Source organism: Plectropomus leopardus, chromosome 22 (assembly GCF_026936395.1).
Source record: "Plectropomus leopardus strain MGB_pleo_1.0 chromosome 22, ASM2693639v1, whole genome shotgun sequence".
NCBI lineage: Eukaryota > Metazoa > Chordata > Actinopteri > Perciformes > Serranidae > Plectropomus > Plectropomus leopardus.
The window spans coordinates 14,778,530-14,796,984 of NC_142197.1; the positions used below are offsets into that span (position 1 = coordinate 14,778,530).

The 18,455-nt window shown below is 41.7% G+C and overlaps 1 protein-coding gene across 5 annotated transcripts in view; it reads left to right on the forward strand.

Moving 5' to 3' along the window:
• Window positions 1–17,149, forward strand: part of znf800b (zinc finger protein 800b) — a 41,355-nt gene extending 24,206 nt beyond the window's left edge. For 4 of the 5 annotated variants that reach the window (XM_088072766.1, XM_088072763.1, XM_088072764.1 and 1 more), the window contains 9 exons: window positions 3,030–3,125; window positions 5,296–5,439; window positions 7,757–7,931; window positions 8,129–8,318; window positions 8,483–8,645; window positions 9,198–9,562; window positions 10,020–11,213; window positions 12,327–12,419; window positions 13,053–17,149. In XM_088072766.1, the coding sequence (XP_087928892.1) occupies window positions 3,030–3,125; window positions 5,296–5,439; window positions 7,757–7,931; window positions 8,129–8,318; window positions 8,483–8,645; window positions 9,198–9,562; window positions 10,020–11,213; window positions 12,327–12,419; window positions 13,053–13,157 (2,525 nt within the window). In that variant the 3' untranslated portion in view covers window positions 13,158–17,149. Of the gene's footprint in view, window positions 1–3,029; window positions 3,126–5,295; window positions 5,440–7,756; window positions 7,932–8,128; window positions 8,319–8,482; window positions 8,646–9,197; window positions 9,563–10,019; window positions 11,214–12,326; window positions 12,445–13,052 lie in introns of all 5 variants that reach the window. The other variant, XM_088072767.1, reaches the window with a different exon arrangement.
• Window positions 17,150–18,455: the final 1,306 nt, after the last annotated feature.

Below are 18,455 nucleotides of genomic sequence, written 5' to 3' on the forward strand. Positions count from 1 at the left end.
TCTCTGCTTTCCTTTTACCACAGCTGTCCTCCTCCTTTCAATGCTTTCCCCAAAAAACAGATGTAGATATCAGACGTAAATACTGAGTTAATTTCTGACAATGCTGCTAAAGAAAGAGTTGCACATTCCTAACTTAAGGAAGCTGTTTGCATGAACCAACATTCCTGATTGGTTGATCTTTGACCCCATCGCAGAGGGGGTGTGTGGAGGTCGGCGGGTCGTTGACCTGCCCCGCTGGGATTATAGCTGTTTGCCTGGGAAAAGTGTGGGGGGATGGGGACAGGGAAAACACATTCTGTCACACATTAATACATAATCTCCGTCTCTCTCTGTGTCACACCCGCTCACACAGTTGTCATTCACATTTGTAGCTCTCTTTCTCTCTGCGCCTTTGTGGGTGTGTCGGTCTGTCTGCTGTTCATTTTGCTTTCTGTCTGTCTCTTACTCACCTAGACACACACACACACACACACACACACACACACACATTGCATGTCTAACCCTGTGGTTTTGGTTTGTGTGCTTGTGTATGCATTCAAGCATGGGGCCAACAAGGCTCTAAACATGCAAAGCCTCCGTTTCTAGTCTTGTTATCTGACCAGAAATAATGTAATCTCAGAGCAAAACTGCAAAAAAAAAAAAAAGAAGTAAAAAATGATTTAATATATATGCTGGCATGAAATATTGTACTCTGATTGACAATAGTGCTTCTTGGTTAAAGCATAAATTGCAGTTTGCAGGCTGTAATTGAAGTGCTTGCTTCAAAACCGAACAAACAGTGGACATTTGTCACAGCTGGAAACACTGACAATGTTTTATTTGGAGCTTTGTCCCTGTCGTCGCCATTGCAAAATGCTCTTTTTGATGCAGCTAAAATCATGTTCTCCCAGTCACCTTCTTTCACAGCGATACAATGCGAGAAATTAGAAAGTGTTTGACATGATTACAGGGTCTGTGGTGGTGTTTGTGAGTGTAATTGGTCTGCTCTTGTGGCTGTTTACCCTGTTCTGTTTGTGTGCCAACTGCCATGGAAAGTTAACATAGCATTGATCTAAAATCTGAAAATATGCATGAAAACCAGTAGAATGAGGGCACTTTACCTCCCCACAATCCATCTTTGTAGTAGCCCCCCAGTGGGTCAGCCACAGTCGGCTTGCATTAATAATTTAGGAACCATAGCCCCAGTCCTGCTTTTTTATTTTTAATGTTTAATACAAAAGAAAAATAATTTAGCACTCCGATCAATAAGATTAAAATAACTCCCTAAAGGGGCATTTGTTAAATTCTTTTTAGTGTTTTTCTGATTTAGACAGAAATTTGTTTTGGATTTTTAATTTTTTTTTTTTTTTGAAAAGCAGAATGATTTGTTCTCTGCAGTGTTTTAGTGAGGATTTACGATCTGGCAGAAGGCAAGCCGACCTGTTTTGTTTAGAAAATAGACGTCACACAGATTATGAATTAAATCTCAGTTCTAAATTGCATATATAGCACACACAGTACATCAGGGATGGGTATCGTTAGGATTTCATCAATGCTACTACTCTTATTGATAGTCCTTATCAGTTTGGTTCCTAGTCAGTACCTCTATCAGTCGTTTTCTTTTTATCCTTCACACGTTCCTGTACTTTTAGCTAGTTATATGGTACATGACAGTTTCTCTGTGGGCAAAAACAAAATAAAACTCACCAAAACCATCTTGGTTTTTCTTTTAAGTCATTAGGTTAGTTAGTCCACTGCTCCAACAATCACCAGCTCTGGTTTGGTTGAATCAAACCCTTAATTCACTGAGTTAAAAATTAAAATATACTGTTTTTCTCTGGGTTTTCTAACTGTGCTGTAGCAGCTGTTTTCAGTCCTGTTATGTTATTCCCACCTACAACCACTCAGTGTTGCAGTGTCTGCTAGCTCAGCTGCCTGTTCATCAGCAGAGACCAGAGACTCACCTCTGGCGGTGCATGCTGTGCACGAAAAACAGTTAGTTTAATAGAAAGAAGAGCTTGCATGTATTTTGGACAGTGTTCATGCTGTCAGATTTCCAAATAACCTGGTAAACTGTCGGACTGTGATACCACCCAAGCCTTTTTTGAAAAAATATAGTATTTTAAAAATGAATATAATCAGAACAGGATTAGAATTGAATATTATAAATATAACCTGTGGGATATTGGGGTATTTTAAAATTCTTGGATCAACAGAGCTTTCAAGATACCAGAAATGTTGAAGGTGAAGGCTGATTTCTTCACTGCTTTTACACCTTATTAGCAGATCAGTAATTCAAACGAAACAACATGGTTGCTGTTTTCCAGCCGACCCTGCACTCCACAGTGATTGAGGTTGAGCAGAAGCAAAACGTTTTCCAATACACATCAATACGTTTCCTCCTGGACACACGTCATGTTTTGCCAGATAAAGTGGCACTGTGTGACACTCAAGCTGAAGTATCAGATGCTGCGCTGGCTCTGAAACGCTGTTGGACGAAGCACAAAAAATTTTGTCATCAGCATGACTCTGCCCCCCCCTTCCTCCCCACTGCATGTTTGCCAACAGTCTCACTTGAGCTGTTGTCCTCTGAACAAACATCACACGGAGATTGAATTTGGAAGAAATGTTTTTCATTAATCATTTAACGTCTGCTTACCGTGCACTTCCCTTCTGATAACGTCTTTGATAAAACCAAGGGATGTGTTTAATGATGAACTTAAATCATAAGGAATGACAGATGACCTGCTTTCTCATAGTCATCCTGTGTGTGTGTGTGTGTGTGTGTGTGTGTGTGTGTGTGTGTGTGTGTGTGTGTGTGTGTGTGTTAGCATGAAGGTAATGAGGTCAGAGTGAATCACAGTCTGATACAGACCTCTTTGTGTGCCTCTGATTGTGCCTGTCCTTTTAAGCACACCACAATATACTTTGCCTTACCGGGTCCCGAGTATTCCCAGGTGTCGACATATATCTCAGAGACTGTCACATTTTGATGTAATTATATGCTGGTTTTGATAAAATGCAATCTCTCTCTCTTTCATGCTCTCAAGGTCTGTGCGTGGAGCCCGGAGATCCTCCTCTGCTCCAGCAGCCTCTGCAGACCTCCAAGTCTGGGATTCAGCAGATAATTGAATGCTTTCGTTCAGGTTTGTGTCTTTGTGTTTTCTGATTATCTATTCATTTTTTTCTATTAGTTATTGTTTATAATGCAGGCACGGCGCATGTATTTCCAGACAAGAGTAATGACATGCTCTGTTTCTTTATGCCTCGCAATATTTAAAACTAATCCACCCAAGAAGATGAAAAAAAAAGAAAAATGTACAATAATGCATTTGATTTAGAACCATTTTTATTAGAAAATAATATAAGTAGTCTGTCAACAGCAGTCCATCACTGACAACACATGCGCCGACTTACAATGAAAAGGACAATTCACTACCTGTTCAAGTCAGGATTATTGTGCCATTATGCCGCCTCGCCATTCTGCATAAAAGGTGTGCTCATGTAATGGGGGGAGCAGAGTTGTCTCGCCTTTTAGCTAGCATGGGCGCTGCAACAAGGACATTGCTTGTGTACATGCAGCGCCATCTCTACCCACTGAGCTACCAGGCATCCCCTGTCATGCCTCTCTTGATTCTGCAATGCCAGCATGCTGTCTAAAATCACACATTGGAGCAGCATGATGCTGGCATTGTTTGGTTCTGCGTAAAAATGCAAAGGAGGCATAAAGTACTTCATAGCAGCCCTGTAGCGCGATCTTTGTGTAAAAAGGTCTTATCTGTCTCTTTGGTTCATTGCTGGAGAGCATTTAACTTAACAGTGTAGCAGGAAATACCTCTTTTGCATTAACAGAGGCTTAACACGCCCAGATCTTGTGTTATACAAGACCTATTGAACCATGAAAGCAGAAAATCGCATTTTTCAAAGCTGTTACTTTTTTTCTTTTTGTGTGCTCATATTGTAAGAAAGCCATATTGAGTGCTGTGCAACAACCAAAGATACACAGTACTGACAGAGTAAAAGAGACACATGAAAAGACACCACAGAGAGTGTTTTGTATACATGTGTGTGACAGCTAGTTACAATGTGTGAGTCAGCCTGACAGTTTTAAGTCAGTGATTTTGAATGAAATGTGTCTGCACAGATGTGTGAAATGTCCAGCAAAGCATGCAACGCACGCAGCTGTACAGAGGACACACGTATGAGTCAGAGATCCAACAAAGCACTGAACACTTCCATGTGGACAAACTGAATTAAAATGAGTCAGCATGCTGATGACGACGATGGCAGATAAAGTGGAGGTGATGACAGCTGTGTCGCAAAATAGCACTTAATGCAAAGGCAATCATCATCGGAGTCCTTTAAAATGCCAGTGAGATCTTTATTGGGATAAGGCTTATTTACCTCACAGGTTTTTGTTCAGACTGGAATTCATCAGCGTCTTTTCTCCATTTTAAGCTCAACTTCAGACAGTCCCTTCCTGTTTTTGGTAAATGTTGTTTCTCAAACAGAGAAGGGAAGTCTAGTTTATAGTTGGACATTATTCATAATCATGGCAACCAGATTATTGTACTATTTAGTGATTTCAGTTTTCTGTTCTGCGCACCACTTAGGTCTGGTAGGAGCAGGGTAGCTAGTGGAGCCACTCATTTTGGGATTACCGCGAATAACACCGTTCCGACAAGGGATGCACAATGATATCAGCCCGTCATCGGTATCAACAGATACTGGCTTTAAAATGAAATATCGAATTTAAAAACCAATAATTTTTTGATTGTCATATTACACAAGAACGTTGAATTTTATTATTTTATTGTGCACAATGAATATTATTATTATAATAATTATATAATTATTATATAATTAATAATAATTATTATACACTGAAAAACATTGTATTTTATGTCTCCATTGCTGGTGGGCCATCACGAGAAGAGTATGCATAATATGATGATAATTCCACTACAGAAGAGACTAAAATAAATTAGGGGTGAGAAAAGTGGGTGTATTGATATTGGTAACGGTTATTGGCCAAATAAGTTATTGGCACATCGGATATCGGCATAAACATTTAAGTTTGACTTGACTTGTCAGTTGCTAAAAATGATAAAATTATCATTGATATGGGCTTCTTATATATGATCACCTGATGGGGAGACCAGAAAAAAGCGGTGTAGAAAAGCCATATCCAATCAGATAATGAGGATGCATTGCACTTGACTGATTGCTCAGGTGGCCATGTGCACATGGTATGTGTCTTACACTTCTCCCTGTTATCACTGTAAGTAATCCTCACTGTTGTTCTTTGACTCGCAGGCACGAGCCAGCTGAAGCACATGCTGCTGAGGGAGGTGGACACCATCTTTGAGTGTAAACTGTGTCGCAGTCTGTTCAGAGGACTGCCCAACCTCATCACACACAAAGAGTACTACTGCCTATCACGGCTGCCGGAGCCCAACGGTTAGTGACACGACACATTAGGATGCAGACACACTCACATACACTCGACTAGAATACATACTCGTTGACAAACGTAGCTCTTAAAATTCAAAGCACCAACGAAACAGCAAAGGTAAAACCACCATGAACTCAAAAGCAAAATCGATGAGCAGAACAGGTAAAATCTCTAAGAGCCGAGCCCAGAAGTTTTGTGCGTGCTTAGAACATACAAATGCAAACGTGTACAGATCACACAGACAAACGGGGACTCCTTGAACAAAGGGGGAAATCAAACTGACTTGAACTCGTCACCCATACACGCCCAGTTTACTCACCACACATACAAAACCATGCACAGACTCGTTGATTACTTAAACGTCTCCTAAGGCTTCTCCACTCTTATATTCTGTCACTCCAAGGTTTCTTCTCCCTCTTTCACGCCATCTGTCTCCTACTCATTATTCCCCTCTTATCTCCTCTGTCTGTACACGGCGCCTTTTCATTCCTTTGCACACAAACTCACATGCACATAGTAACACATTCAATCCATCAATCATTTCCCTCGCTCAAAGTGCAGTTTCTCCTCTGCTCTGCTCTCATATCGGTAAGGATATTGACTTTGATCCGGCAGCATTTGTGTTTTATCTACTTCTCATTAGCCACAGCATGTGTCCACGTCTCTATTCTTTGCTGCTTAGAAGTGGTGGGAGACTCAGGCAAAGCATGAAGCCTTCATCTCTGTTCTGATTCAGCTCTCCTCTCCTCCTAAAAGAGAAATCAATCTGAACACAAACGGTCAATTATCTTTTGCTCAGTTTTATCCACTGTAATGATTGTTGTTGTAAAAAGAGCTTTGTTTCGTCACATCTTTCCTTTCGCTGGTGGTCTTAATTAAGTTGTTCTTTGGCTTAATTTTTCTCAATCAAGAGTCCATTACTAGTGGCTGAAAGTGTATTGTATTGTTATTTTGATAAATGACTTAATTGGTGTGTGTTTGTCACCATTGAGACGAAGAGCATTAATTGTGTGGTTTCGCATAAACAAAAGGTTTTTTTCCTTGAAACACTCCATTTTTCACCACCTAGCCCTGACACTGAACCTATACAGTCTCCAGTGATGATTTGTGACCCATTTTTAGAGTGCCCAAAATTCAATTCCTCTCTTTCTATCCTCCCTTTATCTCCTGCTGTAAAGACATAAACTAACACATTTACCCGAAGAGGAATATCCTCATAAAGGAGGCTTTAGAGAGGCAAAATAATTGTTCTCACTCTAAAAGAAAGCGCTGTGCGGATAAGAGTATGTGCCGAACCAAAACTGCATAAACAGAAGATGTTTTGTAGCCAGAGACCCTCATCTTCTCCAAATGCAGTCACACAAACCCATCCACATTGTGCCTTTTCTGTGGGCATTTTGAAAGAGCTCAGTAACACAAAAGAGAATTCAGGAGAGGAGAGTGACCAGCCTCTGAGGAATCATGTTGTCTTTTTGCATTTTTGGGACTTTTATCTAATGCAGAATTTGCCACAAGGAGGCTGGGGTTCAGTGTTGAGCTCAAAGACATTGTGAGAAAACAGATACAGATAGGCTGTGCATCCTTTGGCTGGTCAGGGTTTTAAGGTGATGACTTCATGGCTAAATTAATTTTCATACATTTTATGAACAGGATAAGGATAGGTTCATTATCTACTTCTATCTAATATCAAAATTAAGGCCTTGTTAAGACTGCCAAGGCAAATCAGTTATTTGGCATTTCTAGACTGATTTTTAGAAAGTCTCGTCCTATTTTTCTGTTTGTGTATGTGTGTTTTTTTTTATCATTTTGTGTCCCGTGTCTAGCAAACGGAGCTTGTCATGAGTTCTTTTTTTCCCTCAGCAGCAGTTTGAGGAGTTTGAGTCGCGTGATGGATGATTGTTCTTTTGATCCAGTCAGCTGATCAGATCAATGGTTGAGAAGAGCTGCTGCTGCAGACGTTTGGACCCACCACAATGAACACTTATGTGTCACTATCACTGTGCCTGATGTTCCGCTGCTCCGTCTGTGCCCAGAGTACACTCTGCTCTCCGTGTTGTGCAGCCATTAACCAAGAAGTTCATATATTTCAACAGCAAAAACACATTAGCTTATGTTGATAACATTAGCAAAATCATATGTAGCCAGTGCTAAGGAAGAACCAATTCAGTTCTGGAACAGATGCAAATCATGGGGTGGATACACTGATTATTTTTCACTTTTGTTGATATTGCAAAATAAGATGTATGGCCTTGGGAGATGTCTGCACTTTTTGAGTGCCCTTCTAGTTTTAAATGAATTATATTTTGTATTGTTCTTTTCCAGGTTCGTCGGGTGATGACAGACAAAGCGTTGCCATTAAGGATTTACTGGACGCCATATATCCCAGAGTCCCAGACTACGTGGTCCGACTGGAGCCCATTCAGACCACTACCAAGGCCGTGTTCCAGTACCTCACCACAGAAGAGGAGCTGGCTAGATATCCATCGCACACACCGAGGTAGGTGGTATACACTGATGGATTAAAATGTGCTGGTACTTTTAAAATTGGTTACTTGGTTTGTTGTTCACAGAGAAACATGATGTGCATTATCTAGACAAATCCAGTTTGTGCAATAGCCTCATCATGTGAGTGGGATTTTAAACTACTTCCAGCATTTCCCCATTTTTTACTGTTTGTCTCTTTGTCCCTCATAGTGCCAGAGAGAGTCCGGTAGCATGGGAAGGTGAACAAGTGGAGGGTGTGGACAGCAACCAGCAGAGCCAGGCAGGAGCGTCGGAGAGCCACGGCAGCCCGGGACACAATCAGGGACAGAGGAGGTGGGAGGCTGAAGAGGAGACTAAAGAGGAGAAGCCACAGCATGAAGATGAGGGCTCCACTAGTGGGGTAGGTGACTGGAAACATCAAGAAGCAAAAGTATCAAAGTAAAGTCGGGCGCAGTGATAGTCGTGAACATGTATTCTCACATACTAAATGGTGATCTAATTTTCCACAAACCTTGCTCACCGTAGTTAGCCATTATCTCTCTTTGCTCACTCCCTCCCAAACAGGTTGAAGATGTGACAATATCCTGTTGTCTGTGTGGTCAGGACTTTAATTCGCGCCGCAGCATCAGACGTCACTGCCGCAAAATGCACCAGACCAAACTGGAAGAGCTCCGAAAGTTCACAGAGACACGCACAGTTCCCACAAGCCTGCTCTCTATGGTGAAAGGTAAGAGTTTATACAAATTACAATTAAATACTACAAAAAAGATTGAATTTGATGATTTAGAATTAATAGTCTGTATGTTTAAATATTGATTAATAATAATAATAATAAGAGGAAGAACAACAATAATAATAATAGATTTTATTTAATGCACTTAACATTTGGAACAAATCTCAAAGTGTTACAGGGTGAGAGCATTAGCACAAAAAACAGATAAAAACAACCAGCATAAAAGCATATTTAAAAGTCATAAAATATGAACAAAAAACACACCATAGGTCCATAACAAGGAGGTATTAAACTCATTCTAACATTTTAATACAAAACGTATGGTCATATTGATGGTTTTGATGGTTTGCTTTTGCTGAAAAGTTATGGTGTAGATTTTTTATGACATACAGCCTTCAGTCAGTCTTCATTCTCGATTTAATGTTCATTTCTGTCAGTAATATATAAAAAATATGTATTTTGTATTTATTTGCTATAGATATCATGTCAGTTTTAGCCTCTCACAGTTTACATATGAAATAATAATCCCTTTTGTTGTTGATGGAGGTCGGCCGAGGACTCTCAGCACACCTACTGGAAAATCCTGCCCAGTGTGCCTCAAAACCTTCGCGACCAAAGCCAACGTACGCCGTCATTTTGATGAAGTGCACCGCGGTCTACGGAGGGACACCATCACACCAAGCATCGCCTCGCGGCCTGGCCAGCCCTTCTCTCTGGAGGTCACGCCCCCCAAGAAGAGCAACAGCGCCTCTCCAACGCGCAGCCACAACTCCAAGTCCACCCCTGTCAACTCTAAAACGACTGCCTCAAACCAAAACCAGCCCAAACCTCAGAGTCAGGCATCAGCCTCTCCACAGACGGCCCCGGCCTCATGTCGCTGCACGCACTGCAAGAGGAACTACAGCTCTCAGGTTTGTTTGTTGTCCTGCTGGCTGCTTCAAACTTCCATACCTTTTGGTGTCTTAAAAGTCTCAGGCAGCATGATGTACATTCAACTTGGTCTTGTGGGTGATATTTTATTACCTCACAGGAATAGTTCAGATTTTTTTTTTAAAATGAGTTGTATGAGGTTCTTCTACATAGTCACTGTATTACCACAGTAAATGGTAGTCGACTATTTCTATAAATTGGTATGAATAATCATGTTTACTTTAAAGGAGGAAAATGTGCTCAGGGCGCCTGTCCATGAGCAGCCTTCTCACTCTGACATCTCTCCATTTACTGCAAGTTCTGTTTGTGCATGTGTGTGTATCTCAGGCCTGTGTGTTTATGATATAACAACAGATTGAAAACACTGAGAAAAATATTTTAGTGTATCCTCTTCTTCTGTATCAATTGATCCTCATTTTTTTTTCCTGTGCATTTCAGCTCATGTTGAAGAGACACATGCGTATTGTCCACAAAATATACAGCATCAAAAGTAACAGGCCCTCCACCACTTCAGCCTCCTCTACTCCAGCAGCCACTCCTAACAGTAGCAGCACGAATGTAGGCCCAAGCAACAACATCCGAGTAAAAGAGGAAGCAGTAGAACCTTCAGAAGAAGAGGAAGATGGTGACGAGGAGGAGGAGGAGGAGGAGGACATTGACAGCAGTCCGGCTCCATCTCCTAGCGACAGCACTGGGACAGCTAAAGGTGTTCCTGTGGCACACAACACAATGAAGGTGAAGGAGGAGGAGGCACCATCGAGCCCAAAGATGGCGCCGCCCTTATCTTCATCATCCTCGCGTGGTGGCAACATGTGCAGCGGCGGCCTGCCTGCCAAAATGACCAAACTGTCAGTGGGTTTTGACTTCAAGCAACTCTTCTGCAAACTGTGCAAACGACAGTTCAGCTCACGTCAGAATTTAACAAAGCACATCGAGCTGCACACGGATGGCAACGACATCTTTATTAAGTTCTATCGCTGCCCTCTCTGCCGCTACGAGTCACGCCGCAAACGTGACGTCCTGCGTCACGTGACTGTGGTGCACAAGAAGTCATCTGCATACCTCGCCAAGATCATGCCCAAACTGGAGAGCAGGGCAGTGAAGAGGCTCGCCGAGGTCGTACTCAATAGTACGACCCCAAACAAGAGGACAAGCAGCAGCGCCAAAGAGGAAGTGAACGGACGTCACGCTTCTTCGTCGTCGTCCTCCTCCTCTCCCTCACCTCCTGTCACTCGCAAGCAAGAGTGCTCCACACCTGCCCCAACCACCTCATCAGCTACCTCCATCTCCTCTTCCTCCGCCCCGCCTCCTGCCCCCGTCACGAGGAAACAGCAGGACCTCTCGTCTCCCGCCTTCACCCCGTCCCCTCCTGTCACCAGAAAGCAGGAGAGACAGCAGACCCTCCAGCCTCGTCCCATCAGCCCCCCGCTGACCCGCCGCAGTGAAAAACACACACATCAACGCAACTCCTCCTCCAGCACCAGCTCGTCCGGCAATCAAACTCCACACACCCGCCGGCACGACGGCCAGTCAGAGAGCAGCGGCACATCCTCGTCCTCCACTGAAGTCAGAGTGACCAAGAATTTCTCTCTCCACGCCTGCGACCAGTGTGGACGGGCCTTTGCCAAGAAGGTATTGGATTTTCAATTACTGACATAAATCTCCACTCAATAACAACACACTTTACTAAACTTAAAGGGAATGTTCTCCCCAAAGTCAGATATACATATCCAGTAGTGCGTTTTTCAATCTAGATTGTTTGGGTGAGTTGCAGAGTGTTGGAGATATCAGCTGTCGAGATGTCTGCCCTCTCTCCAATATAATGGAACTGGATGGCACTCAGCTTGTGGGGCTCAAAACACCAAAAATACATTTTAATCCACAGACATTGTTGTAGGAACTAACAAAGTTCTACAGTGAAACTTATGCGCTGTATCAACTCCAGTCTGAGGTTGCACTGTTAGGGCGTACCCTGTGGTGGATAAGATGATCAGGTTGTGCCATCATGAAGACTTAAGATGAAGAGCAATGGTGTCTATGACCTAATATTTAATTGATATCAGTGTATTGATTTTTTTTTATTTTATTTTTATTTTTTTCAAGGGACAGTCCATGAACACTTCCTTATGTGCAGTGATACAGTTGCCGGATGTAGTTCAGTAGAAAGTATTAAAAATAGTTCCTACATGAAACTGTTCACAACAAGGTGTGTGGATTATCTCCAGTAAAAAGGTCATGATTTCTGGAAAGAGACATTGCTGTAGAGTTTGTCAAATGTATTTTTTTGCCGGTTTGAGCACCACAAGCGGAGTGCCGTCTATTTCCATTATATTGGAGAGAAGGCAGACATCTCTACAGCCGATATCTCCAACACTCTGCAACTCACACCGAAGCAGTCTAGACTGATAAATAGCAGCTCAGGTAAGAGGAGAACATTAGGAGAACAACGAGACATTATAGACACCTGGGGAATTTGGAGGGCCATTTTTCACTTAATTTTGTATGTTTTGATGATGTTTAGGGCAAAAATAACACAAAGTAATCTGTAGATCATGTATCAAAATGCATCAGCTGAATAATGACATCCTGTTTTTACCCCTGAGAAGAACGAGGTCTTTGCTTAATCTGCGCTCTGCCCATTGTTATATTAAAGATGTCTAACCAGATAGTTTAACTCCATGTATCTGTGAACTGTGTATGGATCTATTGAAAGCGAATGAGCTTTTCTTTAAATTGTTTCCTCAGCTGTACCTGGAGTCTCACAAACGAAGTCATCGCAACGCGGCGACGGCAGCAGCCAGCAGGAGGAAAGGAGTCAGCACCCGCTCCAAATCCCTGGTCTGGTGAAACACACACACACACTGTAAGAACACAAGAGGGTTTACCTGCTGTACAAGGACTCTGCACTTCATCGCTGTGTACCTGTCCTCGTCTCATTTATTTTTTCTCTGGATTTCTTCCCTTCTTCTTTTCTTTCTCTGTTGCCGCCGCTGCCGCACTGTATTCAGAAACCACAGATGCTGTGTGTGTGTGTGTGTGTGTGTGTGTGTGTGTGTGTGTGTGTGTGTGTGTGTGTATGTGTGTACACGAGCAACTTGGTGAATGTCTGTGTGTGTGAGTTTGCTTGTGCTACATGAGTTTCCTTTGCAGCGAGAGAGGTGTGTGTTTATGTTTGTGTAGAGGACCGTTCCCCAGGGCAACGATAAGACGCCACGATCATTCTGCAGGCTCTAATTGACCACTGAGCGCGTTTACCAGCTGTTTCCTGCATTCTCCCTCCCGCTTGATTTCTCCTTGTATCAATCCTTTCATTAGAAATCTTCCCCTTTGTCTAACTGTCACTCTTTTTTTTTTGGATCCTTCTTGTCTTTCCTGATCTTTCCCCCTTTTCTCTATTCTCTTCTTCCTTTTGTTTTCCTCTTTCTTCTTCTTCTTCTTCTTCTCCTTCTTCTTCTCTCTCTCTGCTCACAGTCTGGTCCGCTGGGGATAATGGACGAGCGAGCCTCTAACAATGAAGAAGCGACTCAAAAACGTTCAATTGGGAAAATAATGGATGAACCGAAGGAGCATAGATGAAGGAAACAAACAAATAAAAAAGGAACAATGGAGCACGATAGAGGAGTGGAGTACAAAGGATTTCCACCTTTTTGCTTAAGAACCAAATACGTATTGTTGGAATCTGACTTTGTTGATTTGTATAGTTTCATTATGAAGCCGGCTGACTGGACGGTGGCGCTGCTATCCACGGAGAGACCGTAGCGAACAGAAGATTCTCTCCCAACTGTATACATCTGTATTTACCTACAGCAGTATGTAAATATAGATCCATATACAGATGGAAGATTGGTACTGCTTTACAAAGGATGACGGTAGATTGCGAAAGTGTGTGTGAGTGAGAGTGTGTGAGAAAGACGAATGGAATCAGAACTGGATCCACAGAAAATAGACTGGAAACTACTTTTTTTCCCTTTTTTTTTTTTTTTTGGAGACCCTTGCAGTCCCACACAGATAGACAAAACATATTTGGGTCCTTGGCTTTCAGCATTTTATCACTTTTATGTACATTTCACACCTTATATAGTGTTTCTTGGGTGTTTACAATTTGATATATCAAGACCACTTGCTCAGCTTCACAACTGATCAACAGATAATTCATTTTTCTATTTGCCTTCATTTCCCTGACATGTCCCCACTGACAAATGGAGCTCAGTTGCGCCCTGCTATGTAAAAGCCCAGACACACCAAACCTGGATCGAAGAAGTAGTGCCGATGAACTGTTGCATCACCTCATGTTGCCCGTGTCTCGGCCCGAAAGTTACACCTGAACACACCACACAGACTTAAGCCAGCAGCCAAAAAGCACCTATGCAATGCGCTTCTGTCAGAGGGAATAACTCTCGATAGCAGCAGGTGACGGTAGTCTGTATTCGTCTTTCAAAAAGGGCAACAGGAAGACCAACACAAAAAGCTGTTTAGCCAGTTAGCACATTAACAGCCTGATGCTGAAAGAATGCACCAGCGAATAAAAGAACGTCACAGACCGTTTCTGCTAAAGAGCTCGATGGCTTGTATAATAATCTCACCCATTATAATATATGTTTGTTTCGACCTCACGGCCTCTTGACTTTAGCCCTTTGCTTGCTTTCCTCTCTTCGGTTTCACTCAGTTACGGGGTCTGCCATCTCTGACATCAATTCAACATGCTGAATCATACAAAAAAAAAAAAAGCCAACTAGTGCCAACGGTGCCAGACAGCACAAAAACTAGAGCGATAGACGCTCACTGAGAGCTGGACATTGACCAATGACCACCTGCTTGGTGTGTCAGGGCCCTTACAACGAGAAACTATACCCAAAGTGTTTTCACCGATAAGTCCTCAGAAGTATAGCTGCTTGAAAGTTAAAACCTTCATTTTGTCACGTAAATGTTGCAAATGTGAGCCGTTCGTAAACTGATTTAGTTTTATCTGCTTTGTCAGGAACAATGGCAGCTGGAGTGAATTTGTTAATTATAGGGTACGCTCAAAGTATGAGGTATATTTTTAGGTTTCCCTTGAAAATTGTGTGTGCTTTTAAAAAAAAAAAATCAGTTTTGAGAGGTCAACTGTTTTCTCATATCTTGCTATTTTGTTTCGCCCTTTTTTATTTGACTGCATGTGAAGAACATTTGGAATCCTTGTTTACTTTACTTTGACCGTATCTTGTATTACCTCCATATAATAGACGACATATTGACAGCCTGGCTGTGAAAGAACCGTCAGACTGTATGAAACAAGTCCTCAATAAGAGCCTGTTTATTCCTGGTATTGACATGCATTTCTGTAATTCGTTCACAAGAGGGCCGTCAAGACACATTGCTCACACTCATATCTGCTCACACCCGTATCTATCTTGTGTCTCCAGCTGCCACTTGTGTTCAGATTTTGTTACTGCCTAAGTCACTTACATTCGAAGGTCCAAGGGCTCTGTGCATATTTATTACTTTGTCTTGCTAGCATGCTCATTATGCTGCGTTAATACCACGAGCAACACAGAAACAGCATGACCAGCTACATTATCGCAGAATCGCCGTTAAAGTGTGCCTGAAACGCTCGTTAGCATAGTTTTGTCCTCATAGGCTTGTGCGTGTCCGCTGCTTGCCACAAAGCACCTCAACTGAACGTCACCTACAGTTTGTATTTGGCCGCAAAAGTTTCTGTGCTTTTGATCAATGTCAGATTATATCCCTATTTGCGCCACAAGGCGCAAAAAGTGTGAGTTAATTAAGATGAATTACAGCACCGCAGCTAGAAACGAAAAAAAATGTGATTGGTTGTGCTTCACCGCATCATTGGAGCGTTGACAAAAGCCAGTTAAACTTTGATCTGTAGTGCGTCACAGCCATCAGCAGCGACAAGTGTCGGGCGTCAGTTTGTAGCTTTGTGTTACCAGCTTCCATTGAAAAAGACTTGTAGACTGTTGTTGCGTCACTAGTAATGTTCACACAGCACAGTTCAACATGTCGCCGATGGAAGGTCCTGTGACATTTTGTCCAATTCATGGTAAAATGAGCAAGTTACTACGTCCTGCATTCATGTTGTAGTGTTTACACTACGGAAGATATATCGTCCGACCACCTCGACATCACAGTGCGTCTTGGTGGTCATTTGCACTCGTATTTGGCGCTGTCCACCTGAGATGCGCGTTAATATCAGGTGTAAACAGGCTTCAAGACATCAGTCTGTGAACTGACGTTATGTTCGGAAATGAGATGACCATTTAGGGGAAAAAAGTGACACTGACTAACAGGACTCAGTATGATGATATGAAACAATACAAGGTGATACAATGATGGTATAACATTTTACAAATGCTTAATGGATTAAATCACATTCATTTTCTTCCAAATATGGATTTTTTTAAAATATATATATATATATATAACAGCTCAGTTTGACTGCTAACTCTTATGTTGTGGGGCGAAACATCAACCTATCAAATTAACACCTTAATTACCCCCTTTGGTAAATCACTTGAGTTAATGTGTGAGAATCTCATTCATGGTGTGCAGGGAAGATGGGACTGCAGATTATTATCAAGGAGTAATGTGTGTTTTGAACAGATTGGTGTTACAGTAACAGCCATAATATGTTAGAAACCATTAACTGGAAGGTTTTATTTTCTGTTCAGTGATATATATCGTTGACCGCCGTCATCTTGATTGAAGCAGACAGCTGATGATATGTTGACGTGTCTCAGTTGTTTGGGAATTTGTGGTGCTAATCTTGATCATAATGGTCCAAAATGTGGGAGCTGCAGTGGGGAACAAAAAAAAAAAAGAGAAAGCAACATGCCCGGGTAAAATAAACAGTTCTAATCTCCAAACTTAAAAGTTTACATTAAACTTTTCGTTCCATTAACACACAAAAATGCCGGGCCTCATTTAAATTGTGAACTTTTTTTTTTGTACTCAAACCTTGAGGGGGCTGCATTTGTTTAACGACAGGTACCCCCGAGGTAGTCTTTGAAACACTGGCACGAGTGGGGAGGAAAGTGCTTGAGGAAGACCAAATGTAGATATGTCTTAATGTTCAAACAGAAAGCCATGAAATGGAACAAAACCAGAAAAAAAGGAAAGACCAAACTTTATTTTTACAAGTGAAAACGCTATGACGACAAGGTCTTGAGAACATGTATATATGGATTCATCCTGCACGGATGTTATAGTTATAATAGTTATATTAGTCACAATAGTTACTGACTTGTACTTAACTGTTGGTTGACCATACGCTTCGAACATGTCCGACTAGTTCCTGCTCTGTTTAATACCGAGGCAAGTTTGTTCCACCATTAGTTTTTTCATTCCTTTTTGAAGGAGGTTTTTGTTGGAATGTGTCGAGATGAGAATGGGAATCAAACCTCAAGAGACTCTTTTTTTTGTTGTTTTGTCATTTTCTTTCCTCATCAGCTGTAACATGTTATTAAGCTTACCTTCTAGAGAACTTGAGACGAGTTAGAGAAGCCTTTCAAATGTGACAAGAATGTTAAACCAACCACTTAATAAATAAAAATGTACTGCTTCAAACCTCACAGGGGAGTTCTGTGTGCGGGATATTTTTTTTTTTTTTTGTGCTCAGGTATGAGTCATATACTTCCATCAATCATGTTTGTTTACTGCATTTTGACATTTAATTTGCTTTCTCAGGAATTGTATCTTTGAACATTTACATTTTCACTTAATTATTGCAGATTTAGAGTTTCCTCTCCCACATTGCATCCTGTGCGTCATTTCTTTTGACATGTCAGAGAGTGATGCAGGGATTTATGCCGCTGACGCCAACAAGGGGCACTGTTTCAATGCACGTTGACTCAGAAACGACTTAAAAAACACATTTGTATTAACTACATGTGCAATTTTAAAGGATCTGAAGGAGAATAATGATGTCATCAGAGTTTTCTTCTTTGGCTTTGAGATTACAAATGTATAGCAGAAAGTCTGGGTTACAAACTGGGGCTGTGGGGGGGATAATCAACTCAAAGGTCAAAGGTTATCTTAATTTATGACTGTGCCGGACTGTGGTAATATTTTATACATGTATGCATCTTCACAATGCAGACATGCCCTGGATACTGTCTACCATGGAGCTCTGAGATTTATCACAAATCTCAGAGCCCAAACTAAACTGTGATAAAGGGACATTTAAGTATTCTGTACCCTCAGCTTTGAAACAGCTTTAAACTTACCTAAATCTTCATAAGATGATCCCATTTGATGTTTTTTGAAGTGTTTCTAAATGATTTAGAAGCAGGCGCATCTGCCTGTTGATGCTTTGAATGATTGAATGTTGTTTTTTGATTTTTTATCATTTCTGGAAGTACATTGTTTTCATTTTTGAACTGTTTTAACCTGGTCAAAATCCTAACTTGTCAAATACCGACACTTGGACATCAGATACAGACGCACAGAGGCACCTTTAAGCGGCGGTGTGACGCGCACCAGGTGGCAGCATTTGATGACAATGCAAGCAACTGCCAGTATAAAGAGAGAAAGTCCACATTGCGTAAGTGGGTCAAACAAACTGTGGACTGTCTCCTGGGAGACGGTTGTTTGTCTCCCTTGTAAAACCAAAAGTTAATCAAGTTATTTTAATAACAACGGAGTGTGCCAGCATGTAGCATGCTATTGCTCTGCTGCTTTTGAGCATTGTTTTTCTCATCTGTCTTTTGCAGGTTCTCCAGCTTTATAGAAGGTTCCTTGGCTTTATAGACGTGCAGTTAAATCACTGCAGTAACCCTCTAACCAACATTTTGCTTCCTCAGTGTTTTTCAGGGAAGACGAGGGAAAGTTCTGAAGAGATAGGGCTAACCTCAAAGGAAACTAAATTCACCTTTGTTT